The 26,392-nt window shown below is 39.3% G+C and overlaps 1 protein-coding gene across 1 annotated transcript in view; it reads left to right on the top strand.

Moving 5' to 3' along the window:
- Positions 1-1,327: 1,327 nt before the first annotated feature.
- The window catches only part of CDH6 (cadherin 6), a 47,251-nt gene continuing 22,186 nt past the window's right edge, over positions 1,328-26,392 (top strand). Inside the window, exon 1 of the mRNA XM_077755802.1 lies at positions 1,328-1,555. Within this exon, the coding sequence (XP_077611928.1) occupies positions 1,328-1,555 (228 nt within the window). The remainder of the gene's footprint in view (positions 1,556-26,392) is intronic.

Raw genomic sequence — 26,392 nt, 5'->3', positions numbered from 1 at the left:
AATTGTTTAAGAAAACATTTTTCCCATCTCAAATAGTACAATGAAGGAGTAATTTTTTTCAAGAAATATGGAAAAGTTTAGGATGGAGATATAGACATGTATTACTTTAATTACATGGAATATAAACCACTTTGTAACATCTTTGCCAGGCAAACTGGCCCAATGATTTTTTTAATGTGAGGTTATGTTCTTGAAAGTTAATATTTGTCCTGGAAAATTATTACTCACAGGTATAATAGCTGACTTTTTGGAGATCCTGTAGTCACCAGCTCTCACTGTGATGTTGAAATATATCAGATACACCTGTGAAAATTACATAGACATTCTTTGACCAATTTATATATTTATGCTTGATTGCTTATGATATATGTAAAACTTAGAGATGAAAATCCAGGATTTCCTAGAGAAATTTAAATAGAATTTCTCATTTAATTTCTATATTCTATTATATACAAATTCTATAGGTTGTTCATTAACCCATCCTATAATGTTATTAGATTGTACGAGCAAAAAGCAGCTGGTCAAGTTTGAGGAATCCTTTATTAAATGTAGGCTGGCATCATTGCTGCAAAATTTCACTTCGGAAACTGCAATATGCTAGTATGCATTTTGAAGAGAAGATGACATGTGGTCTTTTCCAACCTTACTTGACCCAGGCCAGTCTATCACAACCCATGGCTGAAGCCAAGAGTCTGGAGACCAGGCTAGACCCTGACCTATGCAGACACATCACAGGTACTCAATACATTCTAGTGAAATTCCAACAGTATACACTTCCAATCGAGTTGAAACTGTCTGTGATATTCTTTGCCTCAGACTTGTTCATGAGGATATATATGCAAATGGAATCAGAAACACAAACTCGTTTCTCCTAACCAGATCTCAGCCCACATACTAGAGAGGAAAAGAGAGTAGTGAAATAATCCACTCTGGCATGTTGACCTACAGCAACACTATTACTTAAAATAGGATTTTTAAGCGATAGAAAAGGAAAAAGGGAAACAGCGGCTTCCTACTCGGCACATGCCTTCCATTTAGCATATCTGAAAGAACATTTTCCTCATTTCAAAATTGATAGCCAACTTATTTTGGTTGTTTTGCTATTGAAATTTCCGCCCTCTCTCTCCAGAGCTTATTTGCTCTAACACTGAATTTTAAGCATCTCTAAAATTGTTTGATATGTTATTATTCTTTCCAGACATCCTCTGAAAGCCAAGCGAAGAACATTAAGGAAGAAAGAAGGGATGACACTGGACAGAGTGCAGTGAAAAAAGACACTTGAAGGAGCAGGGCACCCATTGCCCAGAGACTGGACTGTGTCTTCAGAATGAGAACTTACCGGTACTTCTTGCTACTCTTTTGGGTTGGTCAGCCCTACCCAACTTTCTCAACTCCGTTATCTAAGAGGACTAGTGGTTTCCCAGCAAAGAAAAGGTCCCTGGAGCTCTCTGGAAACAGCAAAAATGAGCTGAACCGTTCGAAAAGAAGCTGGATGTGGAATCAGTTCTTTCTCCTGGAGGAATACACGGGATCCGATTATCAGTATGTGGGCAAGGTAGGATTCCATTGGGCGCTTTGACATTCTGGTTTTAAAGCCTGAAGAAGTTACTTCTAATAAATAGACGGGGAGGATGTGAACTATTCCCCCAATACAGTAAGAATTGTTGCTTATCTGGTAAGACTTTTTTTTTTTTCCACTTGAGTAGTTTCGGGAAGAAGACTGTAGCAAGAAGCTGAGAAATGTTAGCAATGCAACAGAGAAAGAAATGCTTCCGTTGAAAATGAAACGCCCACAACCATCCACATAGGATTATCATAAATCCTTTAATTTTTACTTTAGCTTGAAAAATGTGGTCCAGCTATTCTATAAAGTAGGATGTATTAAAAATAGGAATAGAGCGATTAAGCTGTAAGGGGAGGAAGGTTCCTTTTTCTGATTCTGAAAGCAAACATTCTGAGCATTAGTCCTTTGGTCAGGTTCAAATTAACTACTTCTTAACGCTGCTCCCGACAGTGCCATCCATTCTCTGACCAGATGGAGCCCTTTGTCCGCAAAATCCACCTTACTGCCTTAGGTTTGGTTGCTGTTACTGTCACCGCTGCGGCCAATTTTGTCTTGTCTCAACTAACTGGCAAGAGCCAGGCATTTCAAAAGACAGTGCTTTAATTGTGACAAGGTTCACAAAAGAGAAACATGGTCATGTAAAGGTGCTATTTCCAAATATCATCTGACCATTTTATTGACTCTAGAAAGTAGAATGAGGAGGGCATCACTTATTATAGCCCTTGGAGATTACTGGAGCTGAGTCAGGGAAACAGCTCAGTTATACTTTCATCGTGAGTTTCACTGAAATGTTATCATCAGCTACATTCTTGTTGCAGAATATCTGCATGCTGCAGAGATGGGGGACAAATAGAGACACATATTTGTATTTTGTAGCTTCTGTGTCTCATAATGTGGTACTGATAAGAAAAATAATTGTCAAAAAAAATTGTCACATATCCTTTATAGAAACAGAGAATGAACATAACAGAAATGATAAGATGTCTTTGTTTATGATTAGAGCTATGGTTTTGAAACAACCATATTAGGACGGTGTGCAAACAGCATAAATTTTGCAGAGTCCAAGGGCCCCACATTCACATTTCAATCCGTTATCAAATATCCCCTAAATAACAATCTGCAAATATTCTCTTTAAGTATTTACCCTTATAAATGAAGGAAAGCCATCCATGGCTTGGGCTGAGGTAACCAGGCATTGTTCCAATGAATGAATTATTAATGTGGAATAAAGTAGGAGAGGAAGTATTCAGTGGTGGGGTGAACATCAACACAGATCCCCAAGGGTTTAGCCTTGTATTTGATGTGAAACTCACATGCTGTGTGACTGCTGAGAAAAGACAGTCCGCTTATTTGTACTTCACTCCATTTCCTTGTGAAATTTGACTATCACTACATTAACAGAGTAATGGTTATAAAAAAAATAATAATAATCTCAAACCTTTAAAGCACTTTCTACAATACATATATTATTATCATAGAAGATTAAAATTTCTTAAATGCTTTGTCTAAATGACTGATTCTCCCCTTTTTCCTTTCTGCTTTTTTCTTCTAAAATTGTGAGGCCATTTTATATCAAAAATACCATGTGTTCTTAAAGAAAGGCAGGGATATTTTAGGATCCTGGAAACAGAAATGGATAAAACTGCATAGGAATCAATTTTACCATGAGAATTCTAAGAGGTAACATTGCCACGGGAGAAGTTTCAAGCTGTGGACTCTGGCAGATCTGAGGCTGCGTGGCTGCATGGCCCAAGGCAGGTTGTGAAGCTTCCTAGGCTTTAGTTTCTTCATCTGGAAAATGCAGGCAGCAAAACCTGCCTTATGAAGTTACATGAGACAGGAACTAGTGACTGTCACATAGTAGGTGCATAAAGACAGTATTATTATTGGTGAGCAAATCAGCTGTACACACTCTATTAAATCTACCTGTAATGCACAAGTATTGATTTTTATAACATTGCAGAAGTAAAATGGGTAATTAAGGGATCTCTCGGTGGGTGGAAAAGATAGAAGATGGTGGCAAAATCCTTTCCCAATCATAGCTTCAACCTAACTAGTTGGATGTGGATATTTTATTGGCAGCTAGACATATTTCCCTACCTTACCATCATCACTACCCCACTCCCACCTCCTTGAAGTTATAACACAGAAGAAGGTATCTACTGGAAAACAGAAAAAAAAGCAACAGCAATAATTGAAGTTGTCAGGGTTCCCAGCATTGCTACATCAGATGTGTTTAAGACTGTTAATCGAGGGGCGCCTGGGTGTCTTAGTCGGTTGGGCGTCCGACTTTCGCTCAGGTCATGATCTCGCAGTTCGTGTGTTCGAGCCCCACGTCAGGCTCTGTGCTGACTGCCAGCTCAGAGCCTGGAGCCTATTTCAGAGTCTGTGTCTCCCTCTCTCTCTGACCCTCCCCTGCTCACGCTGTCTCTCTCTCTCTCTCTCTCTCTCTCTCTCTCCTAGAAATAAATAAAAATATTAAAAAAACAAAAAAAGACTGTTAATCGGGCATTTCTCCATATCTGTCTTTGGGTTGTGCTTTATCAACAGACAAAAAGATTTGAGTATAATATGTTTTTACCATAATTAAAAATAGGCCAAAATAATTTTTTAAGAAAAAAAAAGTTTGTTTTTCCTATGGCAACAAGTTGGTCCACTTTTTCTTTCTTTTTTTAGAGAGAGACAGGGTGGGGAGGGGCAGAGGGAGAAGAGAGAATCTCAAGTGGGCTCCACACGTGGAGCCCGACGGGGGTCTCCATCCCAAAACCCTGGGATCATGACCTGAGCTGGAATCAAGAGTCAGACACCCACCTGACGAGCCACCCAGGTGCCCCTGTTCCACTTTTAGATAGATATGGAACAAAACACATACCTGATGTGATGATCTGGATCCACAAGGTCAAGAAACTTTTGGAGGAAAAAAAAAAAGATTAGACTATAGCAGAAGTCCCAAAACATTCTTGGTTCGCGGTGCCCTTACTATTATGTTTGTTTTCACAGTGCCCTTAGAACACAAGAAACAGAGCCAAACAACTTAACAGGTATTTATGTTCTAACAAATGCATAGTTATTTGAAAAAATACACAGCAATCAGTAGAAAAAATAATATTTAAAAAAAATTTTTTAATGTTTATTTATTTTTGAGAGACGGAGGGAGACACAGAATCAGTCCAAAGCAGGCTCCAGACTCTGAGCTGTCAGAGCAGGCAGGGCTCCAACCCAGAACCGTGAGATCATGACCTGAGCTCGAGTCTGACGCTTAACCGACTGAGCCACCCAAGTGCCCCCCAAAAGTAGTATTTTAATTTTATTCTTAAATAACCACAGTTACAGCATGTGGGCATCCCCTGGGCACTGTGCAACTTCTAAAATCAGACATTGCCCCTCAGTTCCTTTTCCACGTTGATTTTGCTTTGTCTGCACTTATTATCACAAGTTGGGTGAGAAAATATAAACATTTGACGTCATCAAAAAGAATGGAGCACCACCTACTGTTGAAACTGTTAACTACTCTGAACTAGTAATTCACAAGGAGCCTCAAAGAACCCGAGTGTTGCTAATATTTCCCTCGAAATTTTAAAATACTTCCTAGCACCACAGTGGGTTCCCAGCTGCACCCCAGAAAGCTTCAGCATGCACCCTGGACAGTATGGGACTGTAGTTAGGCTGGCACTTAAAGGTGTGCCAAGGCCAACAGAATCTTAACTCTTGCTATTAGCCTTATGAAATAACAATCACTTAGAGTCCATCCTCAGAGCCTGGAATGGAAAAGATTGATCTGTACTTGTAAGGGACAGAAGCATTAATGAAGGAAAAGTAATGCAGCTGAGCAAGTGGCACTTAAAGTGGAAGAAAAGAGTTTTTACTCTACAAGCATGTTTATATTTGTATTCATGTTCGTTGGTTTCCATTACTTTGTGGTAAGTCTGTAGGGAAGATAGTGATGACAGTGAGTGAGGAAAATGTGAGAATGGGTAGGAGCAGAGGGCTGCCGGCTGTGGAAGAAGGACAGAGGGAGGGTCACAGGAGCACCCAGAAGCAGCAGAAGACAGAATCCCGAGGCTTGGGTAACAATGAGGTGAATAGATAAAATCATACTCAAAACCTGGACCTCTCACCTCTAAGCTGTCTGAATGCTCCCCAGTATTTCACGGGGACCTGTGGCCAGTAAGATTAATGCAGAAGCATGGACACAGCAGGGCTAGGGCGGGATGCACTTACTGGGAATAAAAATGGGGAAGGCCAATTATAGTTGAAACACTGACAATGCGGATTCTGATTTATGAGAAAAGTCTCAACACCTCTACTCCCCTAAAAATGGTCGTGGAAGGTGTGGACAACAGAGAGGAAAGAAGTTGTCTGGATTGGGTAAGAGTTTGTGACCTTAAGATACAGATATACATACGGATACAGATAAAGAATACTATTTGTTTTCTAAAACACGTGACCATCTGGGGGCAACTTGTAGTGGATTTAGCATAAACAGCATCCAGGTCACCTGGGAGCTTGTTAGAAATGCAGACTCTTGAGGGTGTTACGCTGAGCGAAATAAGTCAGGCAGAGAAGGACAAATATCATATGTTTGCACATATAGGAGGATTAGGAGGAACTTAACAGAGGAACAAGGGGGAGAAGAAGGGGGGAAATGGTGGGGGAAAGGGAGAGAGGCAAACCATGAGAGACTCTTGAATGCTGAGAAACAAACTGAGGACTGATGGATGTTGTGGGGAGGGGGGAGATGGGCATGGAGGAGGGCACTTGTGGGGATGAGCACTGGGTGTTATGTGGAAACCAATTTGAAAATAAACTATTTGTAAAAAAAAAAAAAAAAGAAAGAAAACTTACAACTCCATAATAAAAAGAAAAGTAACCCCAAAAAAAAAAAAAAGAAAGAAAGAAATGCAGACTCTTGGGGCCCCACCTGAGATCTATTGAATCGTAATCTACATTTCAACAAGATCCCCCAGTGAACTGTATGCATATGAACATTTGAAAAGTACTGCTTTTAAAAATGCCTCGGCCAGGGTCTCACCTCCCCAGAAATTCTGAGTTAATTTTTGATTGTTTGTGATTCTAATATGTGGCAGAATTTGAGAACCACTGCTTCAGTTCTCCGCATTATTTCTGGCAATGATTATAACAAAATGTGGCAAGTTCAGTGATGAAATGGGCACTCCAGAAAGTACTATGGAGATATGAAGGAGAGGGCGTGGGACTCAGTAGAGCTTTCGGAAGGAGGTGATAATGTTGGAAGCACTCTTAAAGAAACAGCAGGTGTGAGCTCACACCACAAAGGGAGAATTAGCACGGCCCAATTAATTAGAAGCCAAAAGAGAAAAAGGCAGAAGTTCAGACAGAGATTTCAAGACTGGACAGTCAGGAGACTGAAAATGTCACCAATGCTAGCACAAAAAATGGAAAAAGATACATATTTTCATGTCAAGATGGAACAGGAAGAGTATTTGATTTTATACGGAATCCATCTAGGTTATCTTTGGCTTATGTAAACTTAATAGAAAACTAATGGGGAGGGGCACCTGGGTGGCTCAGTCGGTTAAGCGTCTGACTTCAGCTCAGGTCATGATCTCACGGTTCGTGGCTTCGAGCCTCACGTTGGGCTCTGTGCTGACAGCCAGCTCAGAGCCTGGAACCTGCTTCAGATTCTGTATCTCCCTCTCTCTCTGACCATCCTCTGCTCTCGCTCTCTCTCGCTCGCTCTCTCTCTCAGAAATTAAAAAAAAAAGAAAACTAAGGGGGAAGCATAATAATTCCACATTTTCAGAAAACTCTATGCCCCCCTGCCAGCTTTATATAACATAGCAGTTCCTTGGTGATGATTCATATATAGTTTTAAGATTAGGTTCAATAAGAAAAGAACATAGGTAGAGATAGATTAGATTTTGAAGATGTGGCCATTCCTTAAGACAAAGATGAATATATTTCAAGCTCAGACCTTTGCGGTTTTAGGCAAAAGATGTGCACCTGATCATTAAACAGTCCATAACAATGTTTAATCCCCTGTCTCCTCCATTTTATTCTTCACAATGTTCTCTATCATCTCCTCCCACACAGTGTATACATAAAATGAATCTCCATTAGAAGCATTCCGAGACACTTCTATTTTTAGTAGCATACCAGATCTGTTTTTATGAAATTTGACAAGCTGTGTATTTTCATAGATATTTTCTGATGTTATCTTTTTGAAAGTTGAGGATGGTTTTCTCTTGTGGAGTTCCCTCCCCCCAAATAGATATGCTGTGCTTTTTTAAACATCATGAAAATTTGGGTTCTATTTGAGGCTCTAATGTACAGGTCTTTCTAACATGCCTTTCTCCTGAGTCCTTAAAATTAATGTCTACCCAATTCAACAAAGCCACTAGTATCAGGATAATTAGACAGTAATGTTTTAACGGCCTATAAAAATAAAAGTGTCAGCCATATACACCTTTAAAATTAGGAATGAGCAATTATTTACTCCTATAATTACATGATCCAAATTCAGTAAACATGAAGCAGTATTACATTCATTCTGAAAGACCATTTAAAAGATGCTATCATTAAAATATTGCTTTCTTATATTCCAATTTTTTTTCTGAAAAGAGCATAAATTGAAGAGCAGAAACCTCCTAGCACTAATTTGACAGGGGATTCAGAGAAGCCATTTAACCACTGCCGCTTCAAACAGCAGCAGCAGATTAAAGCATCCTCACAGCTAACATTTACTGAATGGTACTTTGTTACGGACACTCTGCTCAGGGCTTCAGGTGTATTAACTCATTCGATACTCACAGCAACCCTAACGCCCGGATACGATTTAGATCCCTGTGTTACAGATGAGTAAACCACAGCCAAAAGCACTCAAGTATTTTTGCCTGCTAGACTTGGCAGTCAGCATCTGTCTGACCTCGTAACTGCTCAGTTCTGTTCCTTCCCCTGTACATCCACTACTTCACAGAGCCATTGCAAGGCACAAATGAAGAAAAAAATTCCCAGAACATGCTTTGGCATTTAGTGATTGCATCTGGCTCAATACCACAAATATCTGCTGAGAACCTGCTGTGTGAAACCCAAGGGTAGAGAGAAAAAAAATTTAAGACTAGTTTTAAAGAGGTACACAAATATGTTTGCGTTATTATTATGCACAACACTTTTACTTTTCCTTGATTTTAATTGTCAGAATACATCAATGATATTCAAAATAGTTACAAGTGAGCATTTTAAAATTAGATATCCAATTAGCAGTCTTTTTGGTCATTGTGATGAAAATGTGTCTTTTCTTTTTATTTCCCTTGATAACCTTCTCTAAACTTCTATTCTGGTTCAATGACCTGCAATAATCTTTTCTCCCTGAGTCAGGACAAGTGCCTTGGGCACATCTTTCTTCTTCATCATTTAAATTTAATGCTCAGCCATTTAACATTTTTATATTTCAATTGGCTAGCGTATTTAAGAGACGGTGCACTCCTGGTTGAATGCACTTTTTAAAAATGTTTCAAAAAGTAACTTCCCAACTGCCAATATTGGCAGCAATCCTCATTTTATTTCCACTGTCGCTAACTGATTTCCCTTTTTTAATGACAAAAGCTTCAATTTGCTATTTGATGCTAAGAAGATGTCCTGTGTAACAACAGTGCTCTTTTGGAGTCTTAAACTCTCTGCATAGTCGCTCTCGTGTGGAGAGCAGCACAATTAGCATGTCTGACCTTGGTCATAAACCCAAAGGCAACTGTTCGATTGCCTTTTACATAAGCAGAGTAAAATACAGAAAGGCAAAGAAGGACCCAATCCCAAATCCTCCAGCGTCCATGTCATTATGTCTGTGGAATCCTATGTCCTCCTGCTTTCAATTCAATTTGTTGAACAAAATGGAAGGATCAAGGTGAATAAAAGAGACTTAAGGATTCAGATCCTTTTGTTCCCATTGAGCTATTTTACCTCCATACTCCACCAGTCGAACAGATCTAGAGGTTGTTGGAAGGTTATAGAAACTCTACATGTTCATTATAACAAATCCCCTCTGATCTATACAATAGACATGGCTATTTGTTTACTCATTACCTTACTTGTTTGTACTATTATTAAATAATATAAATACTTGATTTGCCCCAGAATTCTTTGGTTTTTTGTCACATTATGGGTCCACCATAGCAGATGGAAATATGAATATACAAAATGCCAACATCGCAGTTTACATTTCTTTTCAATCAAAATCCTTAATTATCATTTTGACTGAATTTTATTCCAAAAATCAGATAGATATCCTTAACTTATTGGTAATCAGCAGTGAAAAGATACTTAAACCACTGATTTTTTTCATCTCCATCGATTCAAATGACAGAACTGGCACATTCATTCAAATATGAGAAGCCAAGGATATATATATATAGTAACCAGAATTATAAGTTTAACTTTTGGAAGGCCTTACCTCTCTTGTCAAAAATAAAAGATGACTTCCTTATGTTCTACCCTCTTTTATAAAAGATAAACAGGTTTTCGATAGGGGTCCTGCTTTTGATAACCTTCATCAAATTTAGAGATTATGTTTAGATGTTAATGTATCATTGGAATCTCAAGAAGGCATCTCTTTGTGTATAGATGTAGGCCGCTACTAGCAAATTCCACTTTCCTATAAGCTTTTATGTTGTCAATAATTAAAATAACAATGTAATATAATCCTCATAAGCATGCTAAAATATATCAATATTCTTTGCAAACCTAGCTTTCCATCTGGAATTGAAGAGGAGGTTGGAAAGAAAGCAGAGAATTCTCCATAAGACAAAGAGTTTTTTTTTTCTTATTGCTGTTATTGGTAAATAAGTAGAAGGAAGAGATACTCTCAAAGATCAATGTGAGGAATCAAACTTGAAATTATGTGATGGGAAATAAAAAAAAAAGCAGCATGCCAAATAGTTCACCAGGAAAATAGTTAAAGTTTCTTCCAGTTTTCCATTCACAAGGAATACATACACACACGGAAAAAGAGGCATTGTAAAAGATTAAAATGTATACATGTGTGAAATATATGAATAAATATTTTAGGGGAATTGGCATGTTTTAGAAGACCTATGGGTAGTAACGGGGGCCTAACAAAAAGTTTCAAATCTCACTCTGCGTGTGTGATTGAATGCTGACTAGAGGGAACAGAGGTTGGAGTTGAGAAGGCAATGGAAGAAATTATCTCTGCTCTGACATTTTTGAATAGATTTGGGGAGAAAATGCTTTTCATTCATTCAACAGTTACGCATTCGAGAGTGTAAAGTTAATAGCAAAGGAGGCCGCCCGCATCTGAGCCCCAGCTCCACGGTGACCACCTGGGTAATACCGAGCAAGTTATTTAACCTCCCTGTCCCGCATTTCTTCAACTGTTACATGAGGGAATAAGAAAGTGATTGAGGTGAGGATTAAATAAATTAATACACAGAAAGGGCTTAGAACGGGGTCTGGCGCAGCACACTCACAAAAGGAAGACCATGTAAGAAGGAAAGGCACCCTGCAAGCCAGTGTGCCTTCAAAGAAGAGGAACAGTGAAGAGAAGGAGGAGCCCCAGGTGCCCATGGGATCATTCCACTAATGTGCTGTCTCCTTCTGTGAAGTCAAGTGTTAGGGGCCAGGAGGTGGTGCCAAGCAGCCAAGGCAGCTGCAGCTGTGACTCATCCCCAGCAGTTCAGAGAACCACGCAGATGAAAATATGAAGTCTTCATTATTATCCCACCCAAACTAAAACTAAAATGTCCACTACAAGTCCTGTTATTTGATGATCCTGGTAACGTCTGTAGACCCTCCTATGAAGGAGATTTATTATTTCATTTGAAAACATCATCCCTTTACACCACAATTTGGAGTTAATATTATTTAAATTGCTGTGAAATGTTAAGACTGACCAAGTCTCATTATTTTTTCAGTACAAACTTTAATGCATCCAGCAATGCAAAAAAATGACGGTTGCACTGAGGGTATACTGATGTTTTAAGTTGGTAATCATTATTAAGTGGTTAGGTTGGAATTAATATCATAATCTCCTTATATTATTGAGCCAAAGTTTTACTGAGGGAAACATCACTCTTGATTTAATTTCTTACTCTGAATGCTTCACCTTTTTTAAGAGCAAAATAATTAATTCTTTGCTTAAAGTTCAACTTTGACCTTCAGTATATTGAGTAGTGTTTTATATTGAGTCCCAGGCCTCCCCTTTCAATTAGTACTGTAGATATTTAATTTAAATCTTCACATACTTATATCTTTGTAAACTCTGCAAGACCCGAGACAACATGTTTTATTCATCTTTGTATCCTTAAAAGTGCCTGGCACAGATCTGCACCACAGAAACAGACAAATATTACTTGAATTAAGCTGCAATGACTGAAGAGATAAAAACCTGCCATGTAATTTAAAGGTGGTTCCCAGTTTATAGGTGTGCATGGTTTGATATGGATATCACTGATAGTGCTTTGTATCATTGGGTTGACAACAGCAAATCTAAAGTCTTTAAAGTTCAAGGATATATTAGGTAGTAAACATATAAACCAAATTTATTATGTCTTTCCATGGAAGCTACCTCTGGAAATTTCACATCAAAATGACACAAATATTTTATGATATAATAGAAAAAAGCTCAAGGTATCTTAGTGCAAACCAGAGAAACTGAAGACAACACAGTTGTTATGTGCATAAACAAGAAAGATAAAAAGGGAATATATAGCAAATAATATCATATCATAAAAGTTGGTTCTTTTAAGACTTTTACAAATGAAAACCAGATATCATTTAGGGTCTCAGCAGAAGAAAGTTTGAAACAGAATGGGAAAAAGCAAGAGTTGACCAATAGAAAGCACATTTTTCTTAAAATTCCTAAGAAGCTACATTGTGCAGACAATTCAAGTGCCTGGTGAAAAAGAAGTCATTTAAGACCTGAAAATATTGATTGCAACAATTCACACCAAAAAAAAATCAACTATGGAGAAAAATGTGAAAATACAAGGAGAGAAAAATTCTATGTAATGACTAATTCTTCTTTTTTTAACCAACTATACATTCTCCCAATGAACATATTTTGAGTTCTTGGAGGAAAAACAATCATTTCTGGAAAATAGTCTCATCTTAACTCTTTCTACTATTTATATGAGTATAATTCAGAAGAGAAACAGGAAAGAGAAGATGCAAAAAAAAAAAAAGCCTGCTTTTACATATAGTTATGCAAAATTTTAGCATACTTTATTATTTTCTTTCTACAAATTATTAAGCATAAGATTCTGGCTTATTTCCTTACTTAATCTATAGGCCAAGGCTTCTTGCCCCCTCTCTCCCCACTTAGGGTAAATACCATCTGGAAAGCAAACTTCCCCTGTAGAAATCAAGTAAAGCAGAATGGACTATAAAACATTACCTTCCTAGGGGCGCCTGGGTGGCTCAGTCAGTTCAGCATCTGACTTCGGCTCAGGTCATGATCTCGCAGTTTGTGAGTTCAAGCCCCATGTCAGTTCAGTGCTGACAGCTCAGAGCCTGGAGCCTGTTTTGGATTCTGATTCTCCCTCTTTCTCTGCCCCTCCCCCGCTCGCTCTCTCTCCCACTCTCTCTCAAAAATTAATAAACTTTAAAAAATTACCTTCCTATCCTAGTATATCCTTTTTTCTCTACTTTTACTGAAATAATTGACATGCATCACTAAGTTTGAGGTATAAGGCATGATGGTTTGAATTACATATACTGTGAAATGATTAGGGTCAGAATCCATCTTCTCATGTAGATACAATAAAAAGAAAAGAAAAAAAATTCTCTTTGTAATGAGATGATTTGTATCTTGAGTGTTCTGTCCAGCTTCCCAACTATGTGTATTGTGTGAAAAGAATACAAAGGGAGGAGCTATTTAACTTGAGCAAAAGCTATGATTTTGGTGATTACCTATCCACCCGCCTTTTAAAGGAAAACAGTTTTAAAACCAAATCAAGAAAATTAAGTGACTTGGTCAAATTTGAGTGGCAGCATTATATTCCATTTTATCTCCCTTTCAACAGTCCACACGTCACTTTCTTGAGTTTTAAAATAACAATGCAGCAGTTGGAACCTTAGTATAACGGCAAACAATCAAGTAATTTCTAAAGAAAGGGAAGGTGCAAGATGGGGGGAGACAGAATAGAAAACACAACACGAAAGAAATCTTTCCTTGGCAGGCAGAAAATTTGTAATGGGATAAAGAGCAATGATAATGTTTTCTTATAGTTTTAGCAGGTGCTATGGTTTATGAAGTGCTTTTGCATACAACCATCCTTTGAATGACCACATAAGCACATTTCCAGTTAGGCAGGATTAAATCCTTTTGGGTGTGACAAAACAGTCCCAGAGGGGTTAAGAGACAAGTGTCACTACCAGCAGAGTGCCAAAGCTGGGCCTAGAGTCCAGCCTTTCTGATGTGATTGAGTCTAAGACTCTTCTCTTATACATTATTAAGATACTGGGGTAGCAAGAAAGTATTTCAGACATGTAGGCAAATGAAACAATCACACAAATGCTTAAGAGTTGGAGCTCTATGAGTATGGCACTGACTGAGAACAGTTTCCCCAGTGTGACCATTCAGACTGTATACATTTCTCTTTCTTGATTGCTTCATTGTTCCCTTAAAGCAAGAAAAAGAAAAGAAAAAGAGAGAGGGAAGGAAGGAAGGAAGGAAGGAAGGAAGGAAGGAAGGAAGGAAGGAAGGAAGGAAGAAGTGTTCAAATCATAACTTATAAGCTGGTCCCCAAGCAAGAAAAATAATAAATGAATGAGCTCATAATTTCTTCTCCTAAAATCACTCACCTGAATTGTATGAATAGGTTATGGAATTCAGTTTAGTCCTTCATTTATTGAGTACATACAGGATTCTTGAGAGTTAAGAACTGGAACAAAAACATAGTCCCTCTCTCAAGCAAACTACTTGTTTTATAAGATATAACTTTAACTTTTTAGATCCTAAAAGTGAATATAAGAATATTATATCCAATATATTTTTTACCTTTGAAGAAAAACACATTTGGGGGAAGTCCATTAGCTAGTGAGAAACATAATTTTAAAAATTTCTGCCATTTGAGTCATCATGTCTCAAATGCCTGCATTTATGTATTAATATTTTCTTCCAAAGTGTATATGTGTCAGAGTGAGAGGGAAAATAAGAGAAGGGCACTGAGGGTGTGTGTGCGTGTGTGTGTGTGTGTGTGTGTGTGTCCTTAGATTTGGCAATTACTGAAGAGATTACACCATAAGGCAAAAAGGTAGGATTGTAACTGGTGAGTTGCAGTGCCTTACTAAATCAATTTTTGACTGAGTATCTGGCTCTCAGCTTGATTTACCACTGGCTTTTTGAAAATGAAAATGTTAGACTAAGCAGGCGCTGAGACTAATGTCCCAGTCTGCCAAAGACCTTGGACTTCCAGAGCCAAGCCAAAGGCAGTAAACAATGCCTTTTTGGGGAAATAACTTCATGCAGTGAATAAACCAAAAGGCATTTGTTTAATTGATAAATCCCAAATGAACAATAACATATATTACAGTTTGTTTCATTTGTGCCAATAGAATTTACAAATAACTTAGCCTGGGGTCTAATATAATAAATACAATGAATCCAGAAACGTTTGTAATCAGCATGGGGAGTGCCGTTTGGCAGTATGCTCTGGTGTGAATTAGCACAGACACTGGAGTCAGGCAGATCTTGGTATTCTTCCTGGCCATGCCCTTAACTTTCGGTGAGTTCCTTAACCTCCCTGACCTCAGTTCCTCTGAAAAATAACTTGAGAAAATAAAGGTTAGCTCCTGGAGTTGTTATGAGAAGTAAGCAATTGTTGTAACCACACAAAGCATTCTTGCAGTACCTGACACTTAGTAAGTGCTCACCAGAGGTGAGTGTTCACTCTTCACTGCAATTCTTGAAGGATCACATTCAGGTTCAATTCATCTTGAATTCTAAAGATAAGGAACTATCGCCTAGTTTCTTATGGCTTCAGAAACAAATTACACACACTTAGTGGCTTAAAACAGTACAAACTTCTTTTTTTATTTTTTTAACGTTTATTTATTTTTGAGACAGAGAGAGACAGAGCCTGAGCTGGGGAGGGGCAGAGAGAGAGGGAGACACAGAATTCAAAACAGGCTCCAGGCTCTGAGCTAGCTGTCAGCACAGAGACCAATGCGGGACTCGAACCCACGGACCGCAAGACCATGACCTGAGCCAAAGTCGGACGCTCAACCGACTGAGCCACCCAGGCTCAGTCTCATCTTACAATTCTGAAGGTCAGAAGTCTGAAATGGGTTTTATTGGGCTAAAATCAAGGTGTCTGCTAGGTGTCCTTTTGGGGACTCTAGGAGAGGGTCCGTTTCCTTGCCTTTTTGAGCTTGTAGAGGAGAGGCTGCCTGTGTCCCTTGGGTCATAGTCTCCTCCTCTATCTTCAAAGTCAGCAGCCTATTATTTTCAAATCTCTCTCTATTCTGTCTCTCTCTGTCTCTGTCTCTCTGCCTCTGTCTCTCTGCCTCTCTCTCTCTCTCTCTCTCTCTCTCACACACACACACACACACACACTCCCCATACACACTGACCTGTGCTCCACCTTTCCATCTCTGACTCCAGTTCTCCCCCACTTCTTTCCCTTACAAGGACCCTGGTGATTACATTAGACCCACCTGGATAATTCTAAGGTAATCTCCCTGCCTAAAAATCTCTATCTTCATCACGTCTGTAAAGTCCTTTTTGCCAGGTAAGGTAGCATAGTCACTAGCTCCAGGAATTAGGACACACACATCTCTGGGAGAGCTATTATTCTGTCTACCACAACTATTATAGCACTCAAGTTTTGTTCATTTTATAGTTGCTCTGGTACCTTTGACATTAAATTCAAGGTATTGAGTGTAAAAGATAAATGTCAAGGGAATTAATAAATTTCTCCTGAGTTTAGATTTAAAATTCTTTTGCTTTTAGCACTTTGTCAGAAATTCTCTTCCACATAACACAAGGTCTGTTTCAATGGTTATTAAATCTAAGATAAAAGATTGAATTGAGTGGGGTCATGTGGCATCTCTGCAAATGCAGAATCTTTATGGGATTATTTGAATGCATTTTAAGCATTACAATGTACACAACGAGAAAAAACGGAAAGATAGAAAGATGATAGATGATAGATGGACAGACAAATAGGTAGGTAGATGGAATTCAATCAGTGGTTCTCAGTGGAGGCAATTTGTCCCCCAGTGGACACTTGACAGCATCTGGAGACATCTTTGGTTGTCTTAACTTGAAAAGTCCAATACTATCTAGTGGGGAGGAGCCGGCAATGCTGCTAACCATCCTGTGATGCATAGGCTGGGTCCCACGGCAAAGACTTACTCAATACAAAATGTCAATAGTGCAGAGGTTAAAAATCCTGAATTAGATCTTTGTAACTCGAGACTTAAAATATTGTTTGGTACAGAGTAATCCTTTAATGGATGTTCATAAATCTGAATGTAAACATCAGGAGATAATATTTTTGTTGTGGTTAACAGAATACACTGTGGTATCAAGTCACTTGGACTCAAATTCTGCTCCTTGTTTGTATAATGCTAGTAACTCTTATCTTGCCTCAGTTTCATCATCAGTTAAGAGGAAATATGAAGAGTGTCATGATATATATATATATATAATCTATGTAGTGACTTCAGCACATTTCCTGGCCCATAGAATAGGCTTAATAAATGGCTGCTATTACTATTTTCCCAAATCCCAGCCAGACCAGTTGACAAATGATGGATTATATAAGAGGTTGCTTTAAAAAGAAAATATTTCCACTGTTACAAAAATCAGTCAAATTATTTATATTGTATACAATATAATTTTTCAGGTCGTTTTAAAAGGCAGCATAGTATACTTGAAAAAGAACATGGGATATGGAGGCAGCTTGATCCTAGGTTTTGTCAGAGAAAAAGAGATTTTCTAGATTCGTTTAGAGTTTATTTAATGTATCAAGAGAGGGGCCTAACCAACTAGAATAAAACTCATGAATTCCATTTATAAATATAGTCACCAAAAATTATTGGTGCCAGGCTCTGGACTGCCGGTCATGCTTCCACTCCCATTGTCTTCTTGATTTAATAGTGGGCTCTTCCTCCCACCAGAAGTCATTTGGTGGGCATATTCCTAAAGCCAAGGGAGTAATTTCACCGTCCTGGCTATTAAACAAACAAACACACAGCCCTATGTGTATCTGAAGTCCTTTCTTTTTTCTTTTTTTTTTAAAATTTTTTAAATGTTTACTTATTTTTGAGAGACAGAGACAAAGCACGTGCAGGGGAGGGACAGAGAGAGAGGGAGATGCAGAATCCAAAGCAGGCTCCAGGCTCCAAGCTGTCAGCACAGAGCCCAACTGGGGGCACGAACCCATGAACCACGAGATCATGACTTGAGCTGAAGTTGGCTCTCAACCAACTGAGCCACCCAGGTGCACCTGAAGTCCTTTCTATTGTCTTGATATTGTGTATCTGAAGTTCCTGGGAAGCAGTGGCAAGTTTGTGAGTTAAAGGGAAAAGCAGAGTGGTTTTTGTCCACTTGCGTTTGGGGCAATCATGTGGTGAAGGAGAAGCCCCTTTTAGCTCTCAGGAGACTTCCTGGGCTTCTCCGAGGCAAGAACGGAAAAGATGATCCCATAGATGGTACCTATCAAAGACAAAGCAACCCGGTAAGCTAGGACCACAGGAGCCAAGTGCAACAGAAGAGTGGCAATCAGACACAGGGGGTTTCTGACTGCAATGAGGCAGGCAGGATTGAGCTCCTCAGCTTTGATCTGGGAGAACTGAGATCATGTTTCTACCCGCCAAAAGGCTTAGATGCCGGGGCGCCTGGGTGGCTTAGTCGGTTAAGCGTCCGATTTCGCTTAGGTCATGATCTCGCAGTTCGTGGGTTCGAGCCCCGCGTCGGGCTCTGTGCTGACTGCCAGCTCAGAGCCTGGAGCCTGTTTCAGTCTGTGACTCCCTCTCTCTCTGACCCTTCCGTGCTCACGCTGTCTCTCTCTCTCCTAGAAATAAATAAAACATTAAAAAAAATTTTTTTTTAAAAAAGGCACAGATGGCACTGAAGAAAGTAATGGAGGAGATATTGTCTAGAACCCACTGGGCCTCACAAGGACTGCCCTTGGCTCCAAAAGCCCCCCAAATTCCCCTCAGACACAGGCTATGTGAGTCTCTCTTCTTTATACACCCAGATAGTATCCTGGACTGAATCAGGGGCAAAGGGAGAAAGCAGAAGCCAGAAAGACTGAGATTTATCTAAAAGAGTTATCTAAAGAGACTCTATTATTGAATCAGGTAGTCGTTATTGGATTGCACTAAATTATTGACTCGATGTTCAACCTAATATTGAGTTCCTAATACTCAATGGGATTAGAGCTTAAGGGATAAACTATAAAAAAAAAAAAATAAGGAAGCTGCATCTTCCCTTGCACATCTGAGTGCAGTGTGCGAAAATATGTGACCCAGCAACTCAGGGGAAGGAGTGTTTCTATTTTAGCTGACTTTATTGCTTTTATTACCCCAGGCACATTCTCAAAGCCTCCTCTGATTTTCTCCCACACTGAGCCTTGAAACCATGCCACGTGCTCATGCTGAATGCTAAGTCATTTGTCTCCCATCAGTAATGCTACCTTCTCCAAGAAGTTTTCATAAACCATCGAAGAGCTAACATGTTCCCTGACTCCACCTTGTCCAATTTACAAGTGCCTTCTATGCTATTCTCCAGCTTTTTACTTCCCTTATTATTCCTAACTAATACTTAATGGGAGTCCTCAAGTGTCTAATCTCTAGTTTTATTCTGTATCTTTTACGTGAGTCAGTACTTCCAAGCCTAAACTGCAAGTTTGCATAAGGCAAGTGTGATGTTTTTTTTTTATGCCCACCTCATACAGCCCTTCAGGCCCATATGTGTTTTTAAATGTCCTTGGTTCATAAAGTTAAATTATTTTTATTATGGAGCAATGTTTCTGTGAAATTGAGCATTTTCCATTCATTATCCATTAGTTTCTGCAATAGGAGGATATTTGATATACAGTGGAATGAATCTTGAAGCCTCTTCACCCTTAACAGGTGACTTCTGTCCCAGAACTCAATGTACTTATAATGGACAATGTACTCAATGCATTTATAATTTGTCAACTCTTTTCAACAAACCCAGTACAAGTTGGCTTTATTATTATATTAAGATTTAATTGGTTATTAAAGAAATATTTTTAGATATGAGGGAACAACTTGAATTCTTCTCTCATATTGCTCAGATTACATCATGTGCCTAGTGTTGGTAGTAATTGCTAAGTGATCTGACAGCTTCAGGAATGGATGATCTTGGTGTATAGAGTTATACTAAAATAAAGCAAGACAGGAGATGGAGAACACTAAGATTTATTGATTATCTTTCATGTGTCAGAAACCTTCAATGATTATTGATATTTTGTCCAATTTTATCTTTACAACATTCATTCATTCCTTAAAATCATCAATTATTAAGGTCCTATAATGTGCCAGTATGTTGATTGCTGAGAATACAGAAATTACCTAGACAGTTTTGGTGCCTTCTTTCATGAAACTTGCCATCTAGCTGTTTGCTGATTGAAACATTAAAATAGCTGTGAAACAAGTCATCAAAAACATAGAGTTCTCTAATAGCTAAATGGGGAATAAATTGAGCATGTATAGCAGAGGAATATCAAACTAGCAGCTTAGGGAAGGCTTTTCTGAGGAGATGAAGATTATGCAGACCTGATATAGGAGTGGAATCAACCAGGTGAAGTTGTTCAAAAGGACTTTATGCCAAGGGGGCCATATGCAGGGAGGCCTAGATATGCAAGAGACTAACACATCTTTTAGAAACTACAATAAGCACAGTATGCTGAAACAAGGAGTGTCAGGGAGAGAATGGTAGCTGAGGAGACCAGTGAGTGGGCAGAGACCCTGGTCGACTTTGGAGGTCATGTTAAGGAGTGAGGATGTGCACTTTTATCCAAAGAGTAAGGAGAAAACACTGGAGAATTTAATTAAAAGAGAATGGCATCTTCAGAATTAGTGTTGTTATTGTGTAAGTTGGGCTAGTCACGGAAAGGAAAGTAGACTGAGAGGAAGTAAGACTGAGTATGTGTTAGGAGGGCCTCGTTGCAACAGACTGGGAAGAAATGGCAGCGACCTGGACCACAGTGGTGGAAATGAAGACAAATAGATGAGTCGAGGTTTAAGTCAGAGGTAGAACTGACAGGAGTTTGGTGGCTAATGAATGCGGATGATGGAGGCAGAGGGGAGGGTCTAGGATGACTCTCTGGTGGCCTTTGCAGAGATGGGACAGGCGAAGGAGGAGGAGATTTAGAGACAGGGTGATGAAGTCAGTTGGGAAGTACTGAGTGTAGGTTGTCCAAGAGACTTGCCTGGAAATCAATTGCATCTTTGACTTTGTATCTCAAGAAAATGGTCTGCCCTGGGGTATGGATGCTCTGGTATAGATTTGGGCACCAAAGCCACAGTAACAGTTGAGTACAGAAAAATAGATGATCTCATCTGGAGAGAGAATATGTGAAATGGAAAGACAAGGACTTCAAGACATAGACCTGAAGGTTACCAACATTTAAGGGGCAAGTAGAGGAGGAATGCCTGGCAAAGTCAATTATTCTGACTTGTATCTTATAGATAACAGAATGAAACTAAGATAATTTAATTAATTTAGTTAATTAACAGGAAAGTCAGAATTCAGACCCAAATCTTTCCACCTTCTGAATACTTCATGTTTATGATGTGAGAATAATTTACTGAACCATTTCTCCAAGGTAGGCCTCTGGCAAGGCATTTTACATATGTTATTTCATTAATTTTTAGAGCAACGTCCCTATAAACTAAGTATCATTATGATTCCTATCATAGAGGTGAGGAAACTGAGACCTGGAGAGGTTAACCAAGTTCCCCCAAGTTACACGACTAGTATACGGCATGCATTTCCACCCGTTTCTTTTACTTTTTTTTATTAAGATTTTTCATTTTTTAGGTAATCTACACCCGACATGGGCTTGAACTCACAACCCTGAGATCCAGAGTTCCATACTCCACCGACAGAGGCAGCCAGGCACCCCTACCCCCGTGTGTTTCCCTTGCCCAAGTCCATGCTGTTAACTATTATAATTGTACTAGTTAACACGGTGGAAATCAACGTTCAGCACTCAATGTAATTACCTGGAGGACTTCTTAAAACAGAAATTGCCAGGGGCACTTGGGTGGCTCAGTTGGTTGGGTGTCTGCCTTTGACTTAGGTCATCATCTCACAGTTTGTGAGTTCAAGCCCTGCATCAGGCTCAGAGCCTGCCTAGGATTCTCATTCTCTCTCTCTCTCTCTTTCTCTCTCTCTCTCTCAAAATAAGTAAAGTTCAAAAGATATTTTTATTTACCTAACCCTATAATCTCTAAAACAATCTACTTCTAATCCCTTCCATGCACTTCAAGCAAGGTTGAATTTCTTCCTGGTATAAACTCTACCCAACAACCTCTTCACAGCCTTCAAAATATTAAGAATATTCATTAGCATTACATATAATGCATTATGTGGCGAGATGTATGCATATATACTTACATATATATTGAATTCAGTTCAGCCTCAGTTTGTCCTAACTTGATCATAGACTTATTTTCCTAATTTAAAATAATACTTAATCTATCTAGCAAAAAGGTGTTCTCTCTCTCTCTCTCTGCTGTAAGTCCAATTTCTCCACCCCAGTCCCATTCAGACACCTTTTCACAACTGTTCTCTGATTGCCCTGTGACATCTCCGATCGTCAACCTTTACATTTCTCAAATGGCCACACTACATTTGCACCACACTCTAGAAGCATATTAGCCACAATCTAATTTTTTATTTCAGCTAAAAATCACATAGTTCTTTTTCTAGACCCTTTTTAGGCTGTTGTAGATACTTCCCTATATGTGCCATGTAGGTAAGATTTTATGTAGACTTTGTTTTCTATTTCAATGATACATATGCTTATAAGACTCAGTTCGGTTACTGACTCAGTGACTCAGTGACACAGAGGTAACAGGAGGAACTGGGCAGCATTAGCTAATCTCATAAACCACTGAAAATCTGCACAATTAGTGCTACACTTTTGAATTGGAGTCAAGGGGCACCTGGGTGGCTCAGTTGGTTAAGCATCTGACTTCAGCTCAGCTATGATCTCACAGTTTGCAAGTTCGAGCCCCGCTTTGGGCTCTGCTGTCAGCACAGAGCCTGCTTTGGATCCTCTGCCCCTCCCCTCTCTACCCCTCCCTGCTCATTCTTTCTCTCTAAATAAATATAAACTTAAAAAAAATGAATTGGGGTTGAAATCAAGTTCAGAGCTGGCACATGCAGCAGGTAAAAAGAGGCTGGCACTGCTCCGGTGTTACCCTCTGTTGGACTGTGTCTGCAACCCCAAATCCCTGTATTTATCTGTCAAGGTGTTGCACTTTAAAATAATAATAAATCAACAGAAAAACAAAGCCCTCGAGCTCCTTCTGGAACAAAATGCTATAGGTACAGTAGTAAAATGTCCTGCCAGTCCCAGATGAGATGTGACTTTCTGAAGAAAGTGGATAATTTTTACTTGATGGTGAATCGTTAAAAGTGAGCCAGATGATTAAACTTAATGGAACAGCCACATTAAACTGAAATTAGTAAAAACATGCCTCGGGCAGCCTGCAACCTTTTATTTGTTGTTGTTTAACTTCTGCCTTTTACAGTGGCCATGATGAATGACATCACAAAAGAAAAAATCCAATTAAAATCTAAGTGCTTAATAAACCCCTAATGTCTGGTTGCCACCACCACTTTCACTAGCACTGATGTCTGGCGTTTCCTCTTTTCCCCACGAAGAGAGAAAACTGGCCCCAGGGGAGTTGCGCAGAAGGAGAGGCAAGTGGGGAAAGGGCACACAAAGCCTTCTGGAGGTTTCTGCTCCCTGTGCTGTAACAGACACAGGCACTGCACTTCGAGAGGGATGAGGTTAAATTGTTTTATTATAGACAACGCCTGAGTAAAGAGATGCATTTTCCCACTAGTTTTCAAATATTGATAAATCAGAATGGGGATCTGCAGAGCAATCCTGTTCATACTCGTGGTTGGCGTCTCTGCTGCCCTTTTATATCGTCTCGGGTGTTTGTTCTATAAGTCATCGGAATGGTGTCTCCTGACAGCTAAAAATAAGTTTCTGATTACTTTTACCTGAATAAATCTTGTGACCAGATGTGGTCTTCACCTACTAAGTGTGCAACAATTACATATCGAGAGTGATGAAAGAACCGGAACCAGCCGGGAGGCGTCTACAATCTAGTGGGATGCAGAATACAATGTATCACATGGGAAGACAGCAACTGCCACCCGGTAGAAGAATACTAGCTTTTGATGACAGATTTTACCTTAGAGACACTGTGGGTTTATAAAATTGGATTTGTAAAGTCCTCACAACAAAGTTCTCAAAGTCAAAATAAGAGCCAAAACATGCTTATTATGAATGAGGAACTAACAGGAAGGATACCTTAAAACGTGCTCTTACTGCGTGTTTGCATAGGAATTAATACAGTATTTGTACATAGCCTCTAATTAGATCTTCATGATAGCCTTGTCCTGTGGTTCTGTTATCCTCATTTTATTGATAAGGATCTTGGCTCAGCGGGGTTAATTGACCCTGCAATGATCTTACACTTGGTGAGTGAGAGAGAATGAGCACAACTCCTATTTGGGACTCTGGTGCTGTGCCCCTCTGCACTGTGCCGGGTCCGCTAACCATGGCTGCCCAGAAGCCAGATCCAATGGGCGGTGATGTTGGTTTCATTACTCATGAGTTAATGAAATAGCTTTTAAAGAGCTCTCTTCAGTCATTAGAATTTGACGATGGAGAGTTAAACTTTCCCCAGTGGCTCTTTCTGTGTAATCACGGTTTCAACGTTTCCTTAGCATCTCACATTACACAAATCATGGAGTCCTCTTTTGTTTTACATTTCTTATCGCGTTTGTCTCACTTCTAAGCAATTTCCTCCCCTTTCCCATTTATCTTCCATTATTTCTGCCAAATTGCTTTCAAGGCTACTAATTGTATGAATAATATTCTCTTCCTCAAACTCTGCCATGAACTAGCATTAGCTGTGTGGCTTTGGACACAGTTTCCCTCTCTCTAAAAACACTAAATAACCTCTTCTTGTGCTCAAGTTCTAATCTTCTGGCTAAAGCTTTCACACGAGGTATATGACTTTGCAAACACTACATAAACCAGCGTGTTAATTTTCTTGATTCTACTGTGATGGATTCAGTTAGTTCAGGCTTCCCAAAGTGTGTCTCTTGGAAAACTGTTCTCGGGAATGCCAACACTCACAAAGGATTCTTTACGCAAGAATGTTCAGTAAAGGTAGGTTTTTTTTTAAGTGACTATTTATTTTGAGAGAGAGATAGAGAACCAGCAGAGGAGGGGCAGAGAGAGAGGGACAGAATTCCAAGCAGGCTCTGTGCTGTCCTTGCAGATCCTGATGCAGGGCGAAAAAACCCGTGAACCTGAGATCACAACCTGAGCCAAAATCAAAAGTCAAATGCTGAATGACTGAGCCACCCAGGCGCCCCCAGGAAAGTTAGATTATATAAAGTCAAGTACAGTTTTAAACTCTAGGCAGTGACAGCCTTTGATATGTTAATGTACACTGGTGACTCCTAAGAAAAAGGCAGAAAACCCCTTCTCCTCAGCATTTTATATAAGTGATAGTCCATGGGACACACTTTTAGAAAGGCTGGGTTCGCTTATGTCAAAAGTCCCTTTTTGCCTGGAGAGTTTGTTTTCAAATGTGGTGATAAACACCACTCTGAGCATTTCGTGTAGTGTTCACCAGCAGGACCCAGGGCTGGCTTACCTTTGCTGTTGTTGCCGTAACTGTTGTAACATAGCCTATACTACGTTTAGACAGAGTTGAAATAAAGGTAGAGCATAGCTACCTTCCCAATAAACTCTGCTGTCTGTATGCAGCTGGTACTTATAACTGGTCTTTTTTAAAAAGATCTCTTCAATTTTAATTTTTGAAAATTTGTGAATAGAGTTAGCTTATCTGAAGACCTAGGGAAAAATACCTTCTAAACTTTCGCTAAAGTGGGAAAAAGGGAACCAAAGACACAACAGAGACTCAAAGATCTGGAAATCATCCCTGGGATAGGCAATACAGGTCAGTTCTCCAAGTTAGAATGATTGTCTTCCACTTCAATGATATATTAGCAATCATTTCATTCAACCTTTAACCTGACCCATTTCACTGACAGTTAATCTTTTTTTAATGTTAATTGATTTATTTTGACAGAGACAGGGAGAGTGTGAGGNGGGGGGGGGTGGAGAGGGAGAGAGAATCCCATGCAGGCTCCTCACTGTCAGTGCAGAGTCCGATGCGGGGCTCAATCTCACAAAACATGAGGTCATGACCTGAGCTGAAATCAAGAGTCAGATGCTTAACCACCTGAGCCACCCAGGTGCCCCTCACTGACAGTTAATCTTACTAGACCCTCTGCCTGATTACCTTCAGGAGAAGGGAACCCACTACTTTAAAAGGCAGACTATTCCATTTTAGTCTGATTCCACATTTTAGAAGATCCTCTCCTATATTAAATGATAATCTGAGTATTAAATGTTCTTGTTCTACATGCCCTTGTAAATCACCTAGTAAAGGGATTTTCAAGGTATTGTTCATGGCAACACTTAAGATGTTTCTCAAATGCTTTGAGTTGAATTTCATAAGAAATTAAATAAATATCACATCTTCCCAGAAAAGTGATTATAAACTCCATCATATGAGACTCACTGAGATTGAGTA

The sequence above is a fragment of the Crocuta crocuta genome, unplaced genomic scaffold (assembly GCF_008692635.1).
Source record: "Crocuta crocuta isolate KB4526 unplaced genomic scaffold, BGI_CrCroc_1.0 scaffold222, whole genome shotgun sequence".
NCBI classification, from domain to species: domain Eukaryota; kingdom Metazoa; phylum Chordata; class Mammalia; order Carnivora; family Hyaenidae; genus Crocuta; species Crocuta crocuta.
Note: the sequence above shows the minus strand (reverse complement) of the source record. Positions and strands in the feature narration are given on the sequence as shown.